At 39.6% G+C, this 20,011-nt stretch overlaps 1 protein-coding gene across 4 annotated transcripts in view; it reads left to right on the top strand.

Moving 5' to 3' along the window:
- Positions 1 to 20,011, top strand: part of LOC137122373 (protein TANC1-like) — a 34,407-nt gene that overhangs the window by 11,634 nt on the left and 2,762 nt on the right. For 2 of the 4 annotated variants that reach the window (XM_067496101.1, XM_067496105.1), the window contains 22 exons: positions 3,857 to 3,973; positions 4,133 to 4,423; positions 5,111 to 5,238; positions 7,465 to 7,696; positions 9,102 to 9,268; positions 11,772 to 12,080; positions 13,141 to 13,341; positions 13,584 to 13,687; positions 13,814 to 13,922; positions 14,319 to 14,441; positions 14,536 to 14,772; positions 15,040 to 15,249; positions 15,451 to 15,532; positions 16,200 to 16,232; positions 16,780 to 16,913; positions 17,008 to 17,131; positions 17,233 to 17,408; positions 17,900 to 18,032; positions 18,328 to 18,357; positions 18,437 to 18,528; positions 18,657 to 18,803; positions 19,757 to 19,857. In XM_067496101.1, the coding sequence (XP_067352202.1) occupies positions 3,857 to 3,973; positions 4,133 to 4,423; positions 5,111 to 5,238; positions 7,465 to 7,696; positions 9,102 to 9,268; positions 11,772 to 12,080; positions 13,141 to 13,341; positions 13,584 to 13,687; positions 13,814 to 13,922; positions 14,319 to 14,441; positions 14,536 to 14,772; positions 15,040 to 15,249; positions 15,451 to 15,532; positions 16,200 to 16,232; positions 16,780 to 16,913; positions 17,008 to 17,131; positions 17,233 to 17,408; positions 17,900 to 18,032; positions 18,328 to 18,357; positions 18,437 to 18,528; positions 18,657 to 18,803; positions 19,757 to 19,857 (3,280 nt within the window). The remainder of the gene's footprint in view (positions 1 to 3,856; positions 3,974 to 4,132; positions 4,424 to 5,110; positions 5,239 to 7,464; positions 7,697 to 9,101; positions 9,269 to 11,771; positions 12,081 to 13,140; positions 13,342 to 13,583; positions 13,688 to 13,813; positions 13,923 to 14,318; positions 14,442 to 14,535; positions 14,773 to 15,039; positions 15,250 to 15,450; positions 15,533 to 16,199; positions 16,233 to 16,779; positions 16,914 to 17,007; positions 17,132 to 17,232; positions 17,409 to 17,899; positions 18,033 to 18,327; positions 18,358 to 18,436; positions 18,529 to 18,656; positions 18,804 to 19,756; positions 19,858 to 20,011) is intronic. The other 2 variants (XM_067496103.1, XM_067496104.1) reach the window with 2 other exon arrangements.

Here is a 20,011-nt window from a genome sequence, read left to right as displayed (position 1 = left end):
AGCAAAAGAAGAGATTCCCTAAGGAATTGATTCACAGCAACGCCTGCCAGTTTCTTCTGTCAGCTGGTGCTTTCATTTAGGCACTGTTGATGAAATTCAGAATAAAGATGAAGCAAGCCACATATTACTGTTGCTGGTAGAATTTTACTGCACATTCATGAAAGATGAGACTGTACACTAAGGGCGGATATATATAGACTTTCTGAGACAAAATTGAACTTTAATTATACCCAGATTAAACTGTAGTTTTATAGCAGGCTACAACAAAGTAAAACAGGCAACAAATATGAATTGAATGAATATAGGTTTTTATATATATCCTAGTATTCTAGTAAAAGTATGTAATAAATGTACTGCAGAACAGCAGCAGAACATTAAGGGAAAACAGGTTTCATTTCACCATTACTCAATGCTTAAATAGACTAACTGCATAAAATGATTTATAGGCTACAATAGTTAGAGGCTCCATCCACTGAACATGTGTGTACTGTACATGTTCTGCTCTTCTTACCATCCTAGCTTATACTCGCAAGGATTTCTGAGATAAAAGCTGATTGCTGCAAGCACTGAAGTTTAAAAGATGGTCCAAGACATTTTGTAGAGTCAATACAAGTTACCTGCTTCATCACCCCCCTAGTGGGCTGAGACTGGGGCCTGTTTGGCACGAAGCAAATGTATAGTATGCTGACCGTCAGCAGGAAGAATGCTTAGAGAGCTTTGTGTCTTTGTGAAAAGATCTTATACCGACGATTTGCAGTAGCTGCCGTTTCGGATACGTATGTTTTTCGTTGCTTTCAAAATGCTTTCATAGTGTTTAAATTCATACAAAAACACGTGTTTTTGGTACCAGTTAACAAATAGTTCAGTAACATTGTTGTTTTGCTGTTGTCTTACCCATTAAACAAAAAAGATATACCTTTTATGAGAGAGAGCGAGACTATTTTTCTACCACATTTCCTGTGTGTATATGTATATACTAAGGTAAGCTAACTGGCTGCCGATTGTAGCCTTATAACATGCTAATATTAAGTGGTATTCTCTCAACGAACTATAGGTGAAATCAGGAATTTCCTAAAATGTCAAACTATTGCTTTAATGTCGAAAAGGTCCTGTACCGTTAGTGATGGGTTGCTCATGAGCATTAGGGCTGATGCTGGGGGCTTAGACCAGGGCTGTGGTTTTGACCTTTTAAAGTGATGACATACGCTACATGGGGGTTGTAGGGGAACCAACCAGACTGTCACCAGCAGTGGACATAAATGTTGGTATTGAGTGTGTGATAGGTGGTGGTGAACTGGTCAGACTACCAAGGGGTGGAGGGAGGGATGAGCTCTGTCAGTGTCCCTGTATGCCCCCATGTTAAAACGGCTGTAAACATTGTTTTAACTCTTGCACAGTATTTTGGTCCGCTCAGCCATTTGGCCTGAGTGTGTTGAGCCAGCAAGCTCTCATCCCACTCCACACCTCCTTCTCACTGTTTTGCTGCAGACTGTTCTCATGCTCTCACTCTGGATGTTCTTTCAATCCTCGGTTCTCCACTTCAGCTCTTGTTTGTGAATTATGCAATTTCCTCCATGTCCCCAATTCTTCTCTTCTACCTGTTGAAAGGGATTTTACATTTTCAGTGTTCCCGAGTTTATTACTTGCTCATCCTCAATCTCTTTTTCTTTAACTATAATTACGTTGTTCACACTAAATGATTGTTTTGCACCAGGGTGCCACTTGTTGTCCACTGGGTTCTCCATGTAGCAAGTTTCATGTGCTCTTAACAGCCCTGTAAATTATAATAAGACCTCATTAGCTTTCATCCACACTGTAATAGCCACTCTGTGGCTACAAGGTGACAGACAAATGCAGAGACGCTACATACTGTAGGTGTATCAGAAAATAATCCCATTCCACAAATTGATGGATAGAAGTGTATGTATCGTAGTGTTTTCAGGAAAGCAGTTTTGGTTGTGTCTTTTGCCCATTTCATCTTGCGTGGCTGAGTGGCTCACATCTATCTGTAGAGTGAGTGAATTTTTGATTTGTCGTGACGAAGGATGGATGAGCATGTTGCTGTCCACCATCTTCATTCTGTGACCAGAATTTCTGTTTTAAAGCTTTAAGCCCGTAACTGCTCAGAGATGTATTGCACCTCCCGCAGATGGTCTGACATTACTAATGACTGCATTTCACATGTACTGTACATGATCATAGTCATGTGAGTTCATCATCATCTACGGTGTTATACAGACGAGTGCAATGTGACGCAGGGCTTTTTTATCCCACTCTGAGGGGATTAGAGTCAACAGTAATACCAGATTTTCAGATTTTACAGAGGTTTCTTTTATATTGTAATAATGAATCAATGAAATGGACGAGTTTGTGATGTCCCATTGAAAACAAACCTTAAGGCAACTTAGACTTTTTGATATGGTTTGAATTGTTTGTGGTACTGAAAATACACATTTAAATACAAATGCTATTTAGTACCCCATCATGTAAAAGCAAATGTCTATCTCTGTACACACTAACAATTACTATATAAGAGCAAACCTAAATATTAAAAATATGTATATCATTAAAAAAGAAGTCACAATGCGACATTTACAGTGACAGTAATCTAGTTATGTGTTCAAATTAGATTCTATTCATTAACCAAAAGAACAATAACTACAAACAGCCAATGAATAGACCTGAAGGGTGCAGAGCAGAACTTTTATTCTTGCCACACAAATCAAAAACACACAGTGGCTTGAGAATTCCTCTTTATCTGAGGCGGTGTCCTTAAAAACTACAATCAATACAGAATAAATGTGACCTACTCAAGTCTTTTGACATGTTTTGTTGTTGTGTATATTCATCTCTATGTTGTGATCTGTTTTGTTACCAAGCTAATTTCTGAATAGAACTTAAAAAAGATAAAATCAGCAAAAATTAGAACTAATGCACTTCAAATAAATTGTTCAGAAATAACATTTGGCTTTAATTAAAATGTTTTGTTGAAAGTATACTATAGCTTCATTGCTATAGGTTAAATTGTGAATGGACTCTTTTTTTCTTTTTTTTTTTAGACTAAGCTGTAGTGATGTAGCACTGAACTGTAACATATAGGTCTGCAACATATAAAGGCTTTTACATTTATTTTTCAAGGAAGACCAACAAGAATCACATTGACACTTAAGACTGAATTATATTCATTACATAACTCTTGAATTGTTTTTGCATTTTAAGATACAGGGTTTACACAATTCTGTGTTATTCTGTATAATTATAATCGATTTTTCTTTTATATTGCTTTTCTGAATAGCTTGGTAAAGACTGCCAAATGTCTTGAAAAGTGTAGAAAGGGAGCCTGATTGACCTGTAAACTGTGTACTGTGAGTGGGTGGATGGATAGGTGAATGTAGGAGCAAACAACTCTTTTTGTTTCTTTCTTTTCTGTACAACATGTTCTTTGTTTTCTTTAGGCTTTCATGTTCTCATTAGAAGAATGAGTGTTATTCCTGTTTTTGACATCTGATACATTTTTGCATTACAGCCGGCGATGTGTTTCAACTGATTATCACAAATTTGGTGTCCCAACGTGTGAGACATTATGAAACATTTGGTCATTTCAGAATCATGTTAGCTTGAGATCAGAAGACATGATATGAGTTGCTTTCTTTTCTTTTCTATCTCTCGCTTGTCTCCTCAAGGTCAGTGAGCACTTATCATTGAGAGCTACAAATGTTTGTCTCATGTCTCCATGGAAACAGTAATTGACTCCAGCAATGAATTTGACACTTGTGTAGTATGCATGTGTACCTTTGCACATTTACTGCATCTTTCTCACACTCTCAGTCCTTCCCCACCTGTTCTCCTTTTAAAGCAACCAGCTCCACTCGACTGGAGGATTTGAATTATCTGGACAACCAAAGGCCTGCTGGGCACAGGGGCTCTGTCCGCAAGCACAACACAGCTGGACGCACAAATGATGACTCTAAAGGTATTTTGGTGGCCTAACCTCAGGGTGAAAGCAGCATGTAAATATAGTTTTGTGCAGACCTGTGTGGAACATTTACTTTCTCCACTGGAGATTTGGTATAGCAAAATGAACATGATTATCATTTATACAACTTTGACTCTTTCCTCTAAATCTATCCAGGGAGACTGGTGCCATTCAAACAAGCTGAAATCATGTTAAAACCCTTGCTGTTTGAAGTACCTGGCATCACTGCAGAAAAACCTTTTGTTGGGCGTGATTGGCTGTTCACGCGTCTGGAGGAGGTCCTGAGAAAAACGAGCAGCTGTGAGGGACGTGGGGCTGTCATTGTGGGTAACGCAGGATCTGGCAAAACTGCTGTCATCTGGCGGCTGGTGACGCTCAGCTGTCATGGCATGCGCACACCCCAGGGAGGTCCCAGCCTCCCTCACAGTCCTGGCTCCTCCCCTAAATGTAAGACTCCTACGATCCAGTGTAATATGTTTAGTGTGTGTGCATGTGTGTTTGAATTGTTGTAGTAACACAGCAGAAGGCAAGAAGTTGAAATTATACATTTTCTAGTATGCTCTAGTAAAGTTAGACTCTCTGGAAGGAGTTTGTAACTGTGCACGCCCAGAAAGAAGAGGTTTTTTTTTAATTATTTTATGAGTGGCATAAGAAAAACATCCTCTCATACAGCCAGATATAGCACATTATAAATGATGTGACATTTTAATTTTTGGTTGTTATTATAATTTGTAACCTGGAAATATAAACAAAACAATGGCCCCATTTTATTTAAATATCACTTCATCACTTCCTATAGAGCAGTATATAGTATTGTCAAGATCACATGCAGAGTGAAAGCACTACACCATTCATTTTCAGTATCACTCCACTGCATTTGTCATTTTGGTTTAAATCTATCAGAGGGCATAGCATGAGTTGTGTGGGATCAAATATTATCATTCTCCAAAAACAAACACTCCTGATGTCATTTAAAAAGATGATGTCATTTGGATTTGCTAATGTCATAATTCCCCGACTTGTTTAATAATTGCAATGTTTTTTTAAATAGACTTCTCTTCTAATATTGCTGTGCTTATGGCAGGGACAGATGTAAATGTCAGTTTTGCGTTTGTTGCTTTGTTCTCCGTTTAGGTGGGGATAGGCAGGGGAAAGCAGTCTCCAAACAGCCAGCCGATTCCCAGCCCAACCAGAGTGTTGTTGCAGGAACAAGCGATAGTACAGCACCGAGGAAAGAGGCTGTGAGATGCATAGCTGCCAAGGTACCTTAAAATGTACATAAATACAACATCTGTATTTTTGCATTTGCAAGCACACCCCCTAGACCCTACGTCTGACTCTAAAGTAATGGTTCAACATTTTGAATAATGTGCCTGTTTGTGTACTTGCAGAGAGCTTGATGATGCCCAAACTACTCTCATGCATGTGTGCTAAATATCAAGTTGTATCCAGGAGACGGCTTATCTCAGCATAAATACTGAAAATGGGAAAAGCCGCTACAGCTCACTATCACATTGTATCTTTAAGCTGTACAGAAAATGTGTAATGTAAAAACGACAGTTATGCCTGATCATATCTTGGCCAGGAGTAGTTTCCAGGCAACCAGTGACTCAAGGAATACTAAAGAATTTGGGGGTGCACCTAAACCCGCCAAAATTTTCATTGTTACATAATTTTTTTCTATAGATGAATGTAATATGTTAGCGAGCCTTTAAGTTGTTGGTAGGAGGTATTATGCTCCCCTACGCTATTCAGGTTGTTTAATATTTAAACAGAATATTTGGAAAGAGCTACATTTTAATCACCGACCAAAATGACCTCACTTTTCAAAAATAAAAAGTAGAACGCTGAAACTTGGTCCTCACAAAGATACAGAAGTAAAAACACACAGCACCATTTATGTTGTTGCTGAGCAGACTGCTGACTCACCTGCACTTACAATACATAAGAAGAAATAAAGACATAAAGAAGAAATTATATTCACATTATAGCAATGCTCCTACATTTACCTTCCTGCCATGGCTGCTTTGATAGCTCTCGATTTTGTTTTTTTTCCTACACTTCTCTCACCAGATTTGCAAGTACAGCATTAAACTACAGAGTCATAAAAGGTGTTTTAGGAAGCTACGAGTGTTATAAGCTATCCTAAAAAGACTGGAGCATGATCCCATAGAAGTAAACTCACATCAGCAAAAGCTGCTGTATAGTGGCTGCCCAGTTGTGACACAAGATTACAATGTGATTGTTCTCTTTTTGGGCACATGTATCACGTAGATGACATGGAAGCTTCTAAATTTACTAACTTGGCCTCAATAAGAGTTTCCATGGGAACTAGTCAGTCTACTTGTGATGGTGAGGATGTTCGCTCAAAAGTAAAATCATTGATAAGATTGCTCGATATGTTGACTACTGATCATTTCGGCTTGGACCTATCAGAGAGCTACACTGTACAGATAAATAATATTATTCAACCAGCAATGTGTTTGTGAAAATCATCCTTAATATTATTGGGTTGCGTAATTTCTCAGACTTTGTTGTTTACTATTCGGTTTGCTGCCTGAAAAAAACAACTTGTGTTTGCTGAATGTGTTGTGGAGACAATCTGCAGTAATACGTCGAATGAGTGGGAATGAACATTATGACTCAGCTACCTATGTGATTTCTGTTTACATGTGAGCCTTTATTGATTTTATATTCTGTGGTCTCAGTCTTTAGGCTTTCTCTTATTTATGTAATTCCTCTTGGGATCTGAACAGATAATTTGCTGATTTGACAGATACAAACAGCATCTGAATTTGTAGATATTGGTTCTCCCCTTCCTCACAAATAAAATTTGCCAGACACTTCTTCTCAGAGTTATAACTCAGTCAAAGTAAAACATACCAACATACACACATATGCTGACCTCACTCATTACATTGAAGGGAAAATATCCATTAAGGAAAAACATCTATAAATTGAACACATTTCATAACTTCAAATAATGGCTCACATTTATTACATTCAGGCTTTTTTATCCATATTTTTATCCATATTTACACAGTGTAAACATCTGTAGCCAAGGCAGCTAAAATACTACTCAGTGGAAATGTGTAAATAATTTCATTTAATATTAGGACATTCACCAAGGTCTATCTTCAATAATGATTCCCCAGTTTTCACTGAATAGTTGTATTTTTACCTCATGATTCGATTTCAAATGAAAGTGCACAACACTCAACACGCTCTTTTGAGTGCACAAAAATGGCCAAGCAAGTTTTTCACATTTATCTAAATAACTTTCTTTTTTAATCTGCACTTCAGTCCATGTTTTTCTGGGATAATTCTTTTTTTATTGCATTCGAGTACAATTGAGACGGTTATTTCCCGGCTGTTAAAACTTCAAGACCATTACCAATTACCTGCTTCTGTCAGGAATGGAATGCAGATTGTTTTTTGAAATCAGTAGTTTTGCATGTTTTTTTTACATTTTCCCTTTTAATTTCCAGGTGGTAGCCTACCATTTCTGTCAGGCTGACAACACCTACACCTGCCTGGTACCAGAGTTTGTGCACAGTGTTGCCGCCCTGCTGGCCAGAGCACCCCAGCTCACCCCATACAGGGAGCTACTGATACAAGAGCCTCACCTACAAAACACACTCAGCCTGCGATCCTGTGTTCAAGACCCCATCGCTGCCTTCCGAAAGGGCATCCTAGAGCCCATAGCCATCCTGCGCAAGGGTAATGAAATGTCCACACACACACACACACACACACACACACACACACACACACACACACACACACACACACACACACACACACACACACACACACACACACACACACACTTACTTTAAGATAGATGTGACATTCAAATTTAAAGACCTTTTAAAATTTAAAATAGTATAATTTTTAAGGTGAAAAACTGTCTGCGTCCCTCACCCTGCAATTAGTGAGCATGCTGCTATCTCCGGAGTGAATTACTCCATTAATGACTTAGCAATAGCACCATAGATTATTGTCCCTAGTTAAGATCAGTGATTTGAAACACTGTGAGTGTGAAACCAATATTAGGTCATTTACATAGTGAAAAGGTGGGTTATTTTTGCCCCCGTGACTCATCAGCATCCTTCAGGATTTCAAGGTCACAGAATACTCTGAAGAGGCTGTGATTGTTAGGGGCACATTAGCCAGCTCAGTTTCTCTTGATACAGTCAGTCAGATAGATTGATGTGCTATTACGGCCAGGTCCTCCACAGTCTGAGCAGAAGAGTGTTTTGTCTACTCTGTCTCTATTAAGCAGGTTAGAAAACGATTGGAGAGCCCTTGTGACTGAGTGTATGAGTCCTCTCAGGCTTGCAGGGATGTATTGACAGCTCAGATGAAGTGAAACATGATAGATACGTCCTCGGAGAAGCTGATAAACAACAATTGCTTCTGTCCCCTTTCAACTCAATAAAATAAACCTCATCAGTTGGTGATTTCCTAATGTATTTTGTGGTAGAAAACAAAGTTGAACTTTGGATAAAACTATCATGCATTCTTAATTTTTTTCCTTTTTACCCAAATTTTTACTGCTCTTCTACTGCCTAGGGACAGTGTCGTGATTCTCATTTTAGCCTCATTTCATCTGATATGTTTCTTCTAAAATTCACTTGGAGAAATGAGCCAGGAGACATCCTCAGACATAAGAGAGATACAAGGGAGATGTCTCCTTTTCTTCTCCTTTGGAGAAAAAAATGAGCAACACTAGAGCAACTGTGGAACAAAGTGTGAGTTCTCAATTTATTAGGCACGCCTTGTTAAAACAAATCGCGGTATAATACAGCAGCCCTGCAATAAACCCTTCCATTCACTATTACAGTATGTTCAGTGTTATGTTGCATTTTGTCTTTTTTTTTTTTTTGGCAAAAAGAACTGCTCATATTCTTTTCTCTCCCTTGTTAACTCCCTTTTGTCTCAAGGAGACTCCTGTCTCACTTATTTTCCCCGGTTAATCTCAGAAGAAAAATATCAGGCAAAATACAAATTAAAACAAGGCAGAAATGAGAATCCCAATTTTACTTCTAGACAGTAATAAAATGTTGGGTTCTTTGTAAGTGGTTTAATGTGGCTTAACTCTTCTTTTTATCTATATATTCAGAGCGGAGACTACCTGAAGACGACTACATCATATTGGTTGACAGTCTTAATGAGGCAGAATTTCATAAACCAGATTATGGGGACACAATTGCCACCTTTATCACCAAAATCATTTCTAAATTTCCACTCTGGCTGAAGTTGGTGGTCACAGTCAGGACAGGCCTAGTGGTGAGTGGTAATATTTGTTTTTATTGTATTTTTTTTTTCGGATCTCACATCATGAAAACGTTTGTTAGCAGTAGTTCTACCAAATGCTGGATGAGCTCCCTCCAAATCCCAGAGTCTTAAAACATGTGGGTTAGATTAATTAGTTTTAGGCCTCTCTGTCCTTTCTATATGTGAACTTTATTTGCTGGCCATGGGTTCAGAATGTTCTCATGGATGTATTATAACTAGATACTGAACTTCAAGATGGAACCCATTCATTCAAATTCAGTGTTGCTTCCTGATGAATTAAACATTATTATTGCGAGGCGTAACCATTGTTGTTTGCAGCTTAAGGAGTCTTTCAAAGCTTTTATAATGGTTCTATATAATAAAATGTAGGCAGTGCTTTTTCGGAAAGTAGGATAATTTAAACCTCCCTAAAACAGTGATAGAAACTATACTAAAACCATTGCCTGGCTGGTTGTTATTAGTATGCAATGGCTATCACAGATTATATTAGTTGAGAGAAAGAGTATGAGATAGAGGCGGCTGAGACACAGAAGAAGTTCATTACAGATTAGAAAAACCAGCACAAGTGGCACTTCAACTGTTTCCTCACCCTCACAATTTGCTTTGCCTGTCTGTGTATTTTGGTGCAGAGTATAGGGTGTAGGGTGCATAGGAGGAAGGAACAGAACGTATCAGGCAGATAAAGCAGTGCAAAGTGAGTTGTCGCTGTTGTGGTGCTTACAACAGAGTCTAAACCACGTGACTTAGTATACACAAACAAACTAAATTCTGGAAGTTAACACACAGAGGCAAAGCATTAGAGCTTAAATTGTAAACAAACTATTCATATTAATTGATGCATTTAGAATCTGCATAGAAATTTCCAACTAATGTGGTGAAAATAGGTACTCTCTGAAGCTGTCTGTAAAATATAAATTAATATGATTAATCTATTCTGCCACTGTTTGAAGATGTGCCACGCCTGAACGCAGTGCCATAACAATCAACCATCCACTGTGTTTACCTTGATTAAATTATGTAAAGGCTTCTACAAAATAATCGTCCTACAAATATTTTACTGACATTTTCAGTATCAATGTGTTTGAAACTTGGCATTAACGTTTCTTAACAACATATGCTAATGTTAACAGAAAATGTAACCTGATGGCATGTTAGTTGTATGTGACAGGGTTGATGGTGTTACTGCATTAATGGGTATTACAGGGCTGATGTGATCATAAACAGCTTCACCAAACAGTCATTGATTAATATTCACCTTTCTTCTTATGAGCAATTTTCTTCGCAACTACTTCTACTGAAGTAGAGCTACTTGACTTTGAGGTCTGCGGTTTATTAAGGGTAACAATGAACCTGACTCTGCAAAAAGAACAATAATTGAATAATTTAAATAATTTAAAATTTCAATCTCTGTTATACTGAGATATAGATTCATCCTTCCAGCACCATTAACAGCCTCCATGGCAAGTGAGCATGGTTCACTTTAATCACATATAAGCAAAAATCTCGAAATCTGGAGGTATCATAGAAGGTAAGCAAAGTGAAAAATAAAACAGTGTTTTAAGTTTCACCTTGCTTCAGATTATTCAAATCAAAAAGTTATCCCCCATACCTGCTTCTTTTGTCTTAGTTCCCTGCACAGACTGTGAAATTTGATCTTGGGCTTTTAGTGCCATGGTATAGACATTGTGACAGTTGGCACCATTGCTCTCTCTGTATTTTCTCAATCCGGTCAGTAATCCTACCAAACAGCAGATGCATCTGTCCAACGCCAAAGCCAAGTCTCCAAATGCTGCATGGATTACGCCCTGAATGGATGGTAATACTACCAGGAGTCTGCTGGGAGTCTGGAACTTGACAGCCAGCCAGCTGGTTACATAATTAGATTAGGAATATGCAAAATGCATTTGAGGCCATTTTCTTCATTATGCATTGCAGTCACCAAGCAATATATACAGAAATTTTGTGAGTACAACCATTATCCCACCCTCCAAACGTCCCTGTTCGATCATCATTAACCAGCCATTTTTACAAGAATTAATTACTGTTATATAACTACCTGGATATTTCATGTGGAGCATGGTCCACAACCAAGTCAGCTGCCTATTGTTGAACTAAAATGTTATACTTTGTTAACAGGGAACCGAGCTACAGCAACATAGATTTTTCTTTTTTATCCATCATAACTGGTTTTAACCAGTGTTGAACAGTTGAGGATGGCAAGATAGAAGATGCATTCTGAATCTGAGAGATTCCTATGAGCAATGTTGGAGCTTGAGTCATTGTCACACTATTCACCGTACTTTATCCCATGGCTCTGCATGAGTCAGGGGCAACAGCAACTGAGAAAAGGCTTTGATTTTGGTGCCTTTAATCTGTCCTTAGCTAACGCACCAAAGACATGCAACCTACCATTCAGTCAATACTGAGGTGTTTGTGCCTAAAATGTGCATTAATAGTATTTTATGAATAATGTTTCAGTGTTCTGCTCCTACAGGAAATTACCACCCTTCTTCCCTTCTCTGGCATCTCTCTGGACATCTTGCCAGACAGCAGTGATCTCGGAGCTGACCTCAGTGACTACATCCATCACCGGGTCAGCAGCAGCACTCAGATTGCCTCTAACGTCACCACACCAACAGGCTCTGCCCCTGATCCGCTGCTCCTGAGCAAGTTCAGCAGCCACCTGTCAACGCGGAGCCACGGCTCCATCCTCTACCTTCAGCTGACCCTGGATCTGTTCCACAAAGGCCACTTGGCTCTAAAAGCGGGAAACTACCTTGTGGTTCCTGTCTCGCTTTCAGAGGTTAGGTTCATGATAAGCTAATTTCAAAAGATCAAAATTATAATTTGAAAAAATTAACAAATAAAAATACTAAAATAATCAACAAATTAAAATGGTTAGCTAAAAGTAACAGATAAATGAATTTATGGAAAATTGCAAATGTGACAGGTACATGGTTCAAACATCCACCACCTCCTACAACAAGGTACATTTGTTTAAAAAAAAAAAAAGTGTGAACCACAGATGTTAACTAATGTGTCTTTCATTAGGTTGTCCATTCATTTAAAATTTAAACTGTATTTTTAGTCATCTGGAGATACAAAAAGAGACATTTTACCTTGAGTGTATTTTTGGACCACCCCACCTCCTGCTCCTCACCTAACACTTAACCCGGTGAGCTGTTAGCCATAAAATGGCATCTTGCCTGAGGCTGAAGCAATGTCCATAAAAGCCTTACAAAAAGGCCAGCAACCATTATTATGTTTTTCATAAACAAGACAAAAAATTGTAGTCACCAGCTATTCTGATCAATAAAAGATCAACAAAATTGCAGGATCATAGACTTTTTACAAAGTGTCTACAATAGTGCACAGAGACTGAAGTAAATGACAGATGTGTTTAAGTGTTACAGAATCATCAGTGTTAAACAGGGCAAGTGTTATTATACACACAAAGGCTTGAAAATGTGATGATAATGATGGATAATGGATGTGAAAAACCACGTACAAATGTGTGCTGAAGATGTGTATGCCCAAGCAGAGAATGGATGGTAAGTTAAATACATGAGTTGTGTCGTAGTACAATGTGGATCATTTAGTAGAATCAGCCATTTAAAATAGTTTCAAAATGATCACAAATTATAGTCAATGGTTACAGGAATAATGCTCTTTTTTTAATATTCCATTGTCCATTATTGCTACTGCTACAACCTTTTTAAAAAGGTGTGCTTACCATCAGAATGTTGCACATGAGCTTCCATCAAAGATGTTAAAACTCTCAAGCCCAAGTCTCTAAGATGTGGCATATCAGCTCCAATCAGTGTCTGACAACATCATTAACAACGTGGGGTGTTTTCTGTTAGGTATACCTACTAATGTGCCGTGTGAGCTTTCCGGATAAAGAGGTCTTTGAACGGGTCCTTCCGGTGCTAAATGTGGCTCTGGCGTCTCTGCACCCACTGACTGATGAGCAAATGTTCAGGGCGCTGAATGCAGGCAGTGTGAGGGGGGAGCTGGAGTGGAAGGACTTCCAGCAGAGATTAGACAGCCTGGCTGGATTCATGGTGAGACTCTTGATATGATTGCATGGAAAGGTAAATAATGAATCAAGCTTTAATTTGGTTTTAAAGTTGTTAGCTTTGCTATAAAGTGCATAGGTTACATGTTGGAATTCTGAATTAGTATTTATTTAAAGAACTTACAGCACATGGAGGAGCAATAGGGAGGTATCCTATCTGAGGTAGGATCATATCAATTAACTGTATATTTACATTTAATAGATTTTCTGTTTTTCTTGTGTTGGCAGGTTAGACGCAGAGATGGCACACGGATGCTGTCTCATCCCTCCTTCAGAGAGTGGCTGGTTTGGAGAGCAGATGGAGAGAGCACAGACTTTCTCTGTGACCCCAGGTGAGAATTAAAGTCAAAGGTTGTAGGGCAGAAGATTTCTAAGTTGCCCATACTCCAGGTTAAGTGTGACATAGTAAAACCATACATGCCATTTCTGATAAAGAAGCATGGTGTGCATGTCTACAGGAGTGGCCATGCTCTCCTGGCATTCATGTTCTCCAGACAGGAGGGCAAGCTGAACCGGCAGCAGACTATGGAACTGGGACATCACATCCTCAAGGCTCACATATTCAAGGTAACAAGAACTGTGACACTACGCATATAACTTGTTATGTAGGTTTAGGACTGGAACTGATTGTACTCAAACCCTCTTGAACCTTCTTGATTCCCAAAGGCATAAAATAAACAACAGCTCACACTTTACTGCAAATTATTGCAGAGGAACACATTCAAATTAGAGTGAACTCCTGTCCTTACCATCACTCGCACAAATTAGCACAATTCATATACATAAACGCCCACAATGCAGTGAATATTGTACTGTTTGCATGCATGATTTGTACTCTGTGAATAATGTTTTACATTACTGGGATGTAGTTCAAATTCTGCACCGTGGATCTCAGCCAGTTAGACAAGTCTTTTTCTTTGATCTCTCTCCATTTCCATCTGAGTCTTTTTCACACCATTGCAGGGTTTGAGTAAGAAGACAGGCGTGTCCTCCAGCGTCCTACAGGCCATGTGGGTGAACTGCAGCACAGATAGTCTTTCTGCTGCACTGGCCTCCTTGAGGAACCTATATACACCTAACATCAAGGTGACATACACTTGCTGTAAATTAAAAATAGTCATAAACCAAAATATATATTTGTGTATACAAACATGTACTACTCCTAATTTTGATCCTCCAGGTAAGTCGCCTGCTGATGCTGGGTGGTGCTAGTGTAACCTGGTGTACAGAGGTGGTAGGACATGCTCCCATCCTGGCGGTTCACACCCACCTGGGACATGTGGAGATGGTTGCTCTGCTGCTTGAAATGGGTGCTCCTGTAGACGGACCCACTGACAGCGGCATGACGCCCCTTTGTCTGGCCGCTGCTGCAGGATATGCCGACATCGTCAGCCTGCTCTGCAAAAAGGGAGCCAAGGTCAGTGTCATTTCTGTGCAGAGAGGGAGAGACAAATGTAGGAATGGAGGGTGTGATCAGTATGATTACCATGGCAGAACACTCTGTCTCTCAGTGCTTTTACACCAGTGATATCCTGAACAGTGGTTGTAATGTACATACACACCACAGATTCAGGACCTATTCTGGGAAATAGATGACATAAACAGGCCTGATCTAGGCCAGCACATTACAAAGGCAGGCCAGCATCAGTGCTATAAGTCCCTCTTTGTTACCCCTCTGTGCCAGGTGGGCCATGCTGATAAGAGTGGCCAGTGTTCGCTGGTCCATGCTGCTCTGAAGGGCCATGCAGAAATCATAAACATATTGCTGGAGCAGGACTGGGGAGCAGAGACCCCCACTGACTCACAGCAGCATCACAGCAATGAGACGATGTCTGAAAAAACCCAGGCAGCACAGCAGGCGGTTACCGCTGCAGCTAGTGTGGGACACACACAGGTACTGTACTGAGATCAAGGACAAAAACATGTTTAACACTGCTAAAAGTACCTTTTTATGTAGAGCATGGTGTCTGCGCGTCATGTACAGGATACTTGAGATTCTGTTTGCCGTCTGTTATGGTCAAGGTCTGTGGCTGCTTTTGGTTTTGTTTCAACAAACCAGCAATACACAGCGCTGTAAAATTGTGTTTTCCTGCAGGTGGTGAAAAGTATGCTGGACTTGAAAGATGAACAGCTGGCAGTGCAGATGGATGCTCACGACTCTCTCTGGGGAGAAACGGGTGCATTTCAGATAAATTTAGCTTTCTCACCTCTTTCTGTCCATCACTGTGGTTCTAGAGTCAGAGCTCAAGGGCTTTAGGGTTGCATTTCAGGCACATTCTGGCTCTGTACAATGAAGAAATGTCATATGTATATGGATCCACTGTGAGTACTACAATAAATACTCACTAACTGGTATCAGTATTATGATTTTAGGATGCCCTGGCGGATATCTAATAGTTGATTCAGAAATGGAACATCACATTTATCACAAAGAATATCATGTGTGGCCAAAAAAATCATGTCTGCATCTAAAGAGCATCTGTTATTCAATTCTGATACTTTTACCTCTATCACCAATATCATAGTGCAGCTTGCAGAATTCTGTTAGGTCCACTTCCTGAAAGCATGTCAGAGGAAGCCTGTATCTTTGCCTACAGCACCATTAGAGTATAATTCTATTACACAGTCCCCTCCGGTGATGAGATAGACAAAGTAAGAACATGAAATATCCTCTGAAACATTTCTGCATGCACAGGATTTGTTTTATGTTTAGTCCTACAGTTGTATCATTCGATTACGGTCCATTTGCACAGATAAGTCAAAGATACAGGTTAAATTCTGATTATTGAGCCAAACAGCAAAACAATTTTCTCATCTTATTTTTCCCTGGGTCAATTTGGACAGCAGCAGCTTTACTACCTCTGTTACTATGCCATGGTGGGTTTTTCCTCTTACTTACCTCTCTTTAAAGCAGTATAATGTTTACAAGTGTTTTCTATGAGGCAACTGATTACATGAAATGTCATGTTGTTTATAATGGATACCCAAACGTTAGAGAATGGTATCATAACCTTGCCTCCATCCACAGCTGAAAGACTGTCACAGAGTAAAATGCACCAGTGGCTATTTTTTTTTTATCATAAGTGATTTAGTTTTAGATAGTTATGGTCACAAATTATTCTATTTTGTTTATTTGGTAAAAAGAAAGGGACATGTTTCTCCAGTTTTGATCTCTAGTCCTAGTCACATATTAGTATTGTAGATACAGAGATTAATAAAACTTTGCCTTAGAAAAAGGTTATAGTTTAACCAATTAAACAAAGATATAACATAAAAAAGCTTCAACACTTGTTAAATAGATTAAGGAACCAACCAGTCTTGTTTTTCTCTTCATTTCTCACTTCTGCTCCTACTTCTCTCCTAAATGTGTCAATTGCATATTCTTCTACGCCTCCGTCTCATCTCTATGCCGACCCTCTGTCAGTGCTGAGCGCAGCAGCAGGGAGAGGGAAGATGGAGATGTGTGCACTCCTCCTAGAGCGGGGGGCAGCGCTGGAGATACCAAACCGCAGAGGAATGCCCCCACTGCTTAGTGCCACTAAACATGGACACACACAGGTGAGGACGAGTCTGATTACCTTTACAAGATGTTCTTTGTGTTACCACTACTGTCTTTAATGCATTATTGGGGTCCTTTTTCTCCCTTTTCCAGGTTGCAGAATTGCTGCTGAAGCAAGGTGCGGATATTAATGTCAGCGACAAACAGGGTCGCACTGCACTAATGTTGGCAGCCTCTGAGGGCCACATGAGCACTGTTGAACTCCTGTTGTCTAAGGGTAAGAGTCCCCACCGTGCTCCGTGATATCAAAGGATTGTTATTATGTTTGATGAATGTACATGAATTGTAGGGCAATATTTGCATTGTTTGTGGTCCCAGGTGCTTCTCTGTCCTCTACTGATCAAGAGGGGCTGACTGCAATTAGCTGGGCCTGTCTGAAGGGCCAGAAAGGTGCCGTGCAGCTTTTGGTGGAGGCAGGCGCAGACCTGAACCAACCTGATAGACAGGGGCGGACTCCTCTTGATTTAGCTGCTCTTAACGGCGCTGCAGATACAGTGGGTTTCATTTAGTTGTCTAGATGGCATCATCTTGATAATAGAAAAGATTATAGAGGTCTGTCTTTAGTATTATGAATTTCCACCCTCTTCTGTTGGGATGCAGTTTGTCAGGTATATAGTTCAAAATGAGTTGTTATTTGTTGAATGGCACGGCACAATACATGTCAATGCCTCACAAAACAAAAGCTATTTCACAAATTAAATAAATCATAATTACAAAGATAATGATAATAGTTATAATTTGCGCGGTAAGACAGGATGTCAATTTGCAATCACAGTTCATGTGGAGAAAAAAAACTTTGAGTCTCATTCATGCAGTTTGTTGATTAGCAGGGGAGTAATCAAAAGTATCTTAGGATCACACAGTTTTGTTGCTAACGTCTGCTAATGTTGTGAAGCATACAGTGTGTAATCAACCAAATGATTAAAACATCTATTTATCTATAAATATAATATGTTGTTGTTATTATTATTCTTTGCATGGCCAGGTGCATTGCCTGGTGGAACATGGAGCGTTGTTGGAGCGAGCCGACAACAACAGTACCAAAGGTTCAGACCGAACGACTGGCTGCCAGAACCCAGCGTTGGTGGCCTCACTGCTTAAGAAAGGAAGCAAGATGGGTACAGACACCATGCTTATCATAACCAGCAGAATTTAATAGACAAAGTTAAACAGCTCCTTATTTAGCTAGGCTAAATAACATCCCAAACCGAAGCCCCCCCCCCGGCCGAATAACTGCCTCTACTAAACTATTTCAGCATGATTACATAATTACAACCTAATCGAAGTTTACTTCAATGGAGTATGCTGTTACTCTCCAGTCTGCAGCACTTGCAGGTTTACATCCACTTCTCTAACTCCCTCCTCATCTCTCTCTTTCTCCATCCTTGGTTGCTCTTCTTCATCAATGGAAAGGTTACAAAACAGCTCCACATGATCGATCAGGTAAGCGATTTATGCAAGACACAATATAAAAGTTACAAGATGAGACATGCAATAGAAATAAATATTTGTACTCTACTAGGTCACGCTACTTGGGCTATGGCTTCCTCCAAACCAGATATTCTGCTCATCCTGCTGCAGAAGCTAATGGAGGAAGGGAACATACTTTATAAGGTATGTTATAAGGAATGGTGTGGCAAACCTTACAGCCTTTTCCTTGAATCTACGATTGGTTGTCAAGAATGGTTTCTCTTTTTCTATCGTTTCATTTATGTCTCATCCTCCTACTGGGTGTTTCTCAGAAGGGACGTATGAAGGAGGCAGGCCAGAGATATCAGTATGCCCTGAGGAAGCTACCTCGTGAGGGACAAGGAGATGAGCTGAAAGGGTTGAAAGACCTTCGCATCTCCCTCTATCTAAACCTTTCCCGCTGCCGCAGGAAAACCAACGTGAGTCTCACAGCTGTATCAAACTGATCATGCACTATTAAAGAGTAGCCAGTTTATTAGACACAGGGGATGGCATGAGGGCAATGCAGATGGCTCCCTAAAATATATATTTTAACAGTATCAACATAAAAAGATAATGTCAGCACCAGCATGGCTCACTATTTAAAAAAAAAAAACTCACCTTTTCGACTCTAATCTCATTTCTCCCTGGTAAACAGAATGTAAGTGTAAGACCTGGAAGCAGGTGGTGACATAATGAATAACTGTGTGCGGTTAGTGTAGAGATAGATGTGTGTGGCCTGCAGCCAGGTTTGGAACCCACCCTGGTGATGACAGACGTCCTAACAGACTGTGTAAAAATGTCATCCTTAGGGTCACTGTGGCCGATGAATAATGGAGCACATAATGTGATGTGATAAGGTCACTCTCTCTGGCAGCTCGAGCACACTCTTTCTGCGTGTCTTTACAAGGGGTTATTTACAGTGGACGTGCAATTGTGCTGGCTAAAGCCACATATTTTTTCAGAATGCAGCAGAGAGACAACATGATACCTTCATTAAACATTCAACAGCATAGTTCACAATCTCACATTAAAGGCTGCCATTATAACCTAGCTCTCAAGGACACAATCACACTGCATTTGTGTTATTACACATTTATCTGAGAGTGATGACAAGGGCAGCAAGAATCTCCAGAAAAACAAGCAGCTCTCGTTTGTTTCTTTGCCCCTCACTTTCTGTTTTTGGTCAATAAAAAAATGATTGATTGCAGGGTGAGCTGTTTTAATAAATAGCCTTCGATCTTCAGATCTGTATAATGAAGATGCAAACACAATTCTTGCTGGAATGGCATTTTCCACTCTAGACACACAACCACACAGCAATAGGAATTGTTTTTACTGTTTTCTCTGTTCAATGTTTAATACTAAACAGACTTTTTATCTGACAAATCAGGATTTTGGCATAGCTGAGGAGTTTGCAACAAAAGCCTTGGAACTCAAACCCAGGTCTTATGAAGCATATTATGCCAGAGCACGGGCCAAGAGGAGCAGCAGGTACAATAACAATATTAAAATGAAGGATATCATTTCAAAGCAGATTTGTTCTGTTTAATGGGAAGTCATTTTTGCAAAAATCAGAAATGCAGAGAGAAGCTTAAGTATGTCTCTGTAGTGCTTTAGGAATTTTAAGTTCCTTTGTTTGCTTTGT

The sequence above is a fragment of the Channa argus genome, chromosome 2, assembly GCF_033026475.1.
Source record: "Channa argus isolate prfri chromosome 2, Channa argus male v1.0, whole genome shotgun sequence".
In the NCBI taxonomy this organism is placed as follows: domain Eukaryota; kingdom Metazoa; phylum Chordata; class Actinopteri; order Anabantiformes; family Channidae; genus Channa; species Channa argus.
Note: the sequence above shows the minus strand (reverse complement) of the source record. Positions and strands in the feature narration are given on the sequence as shown.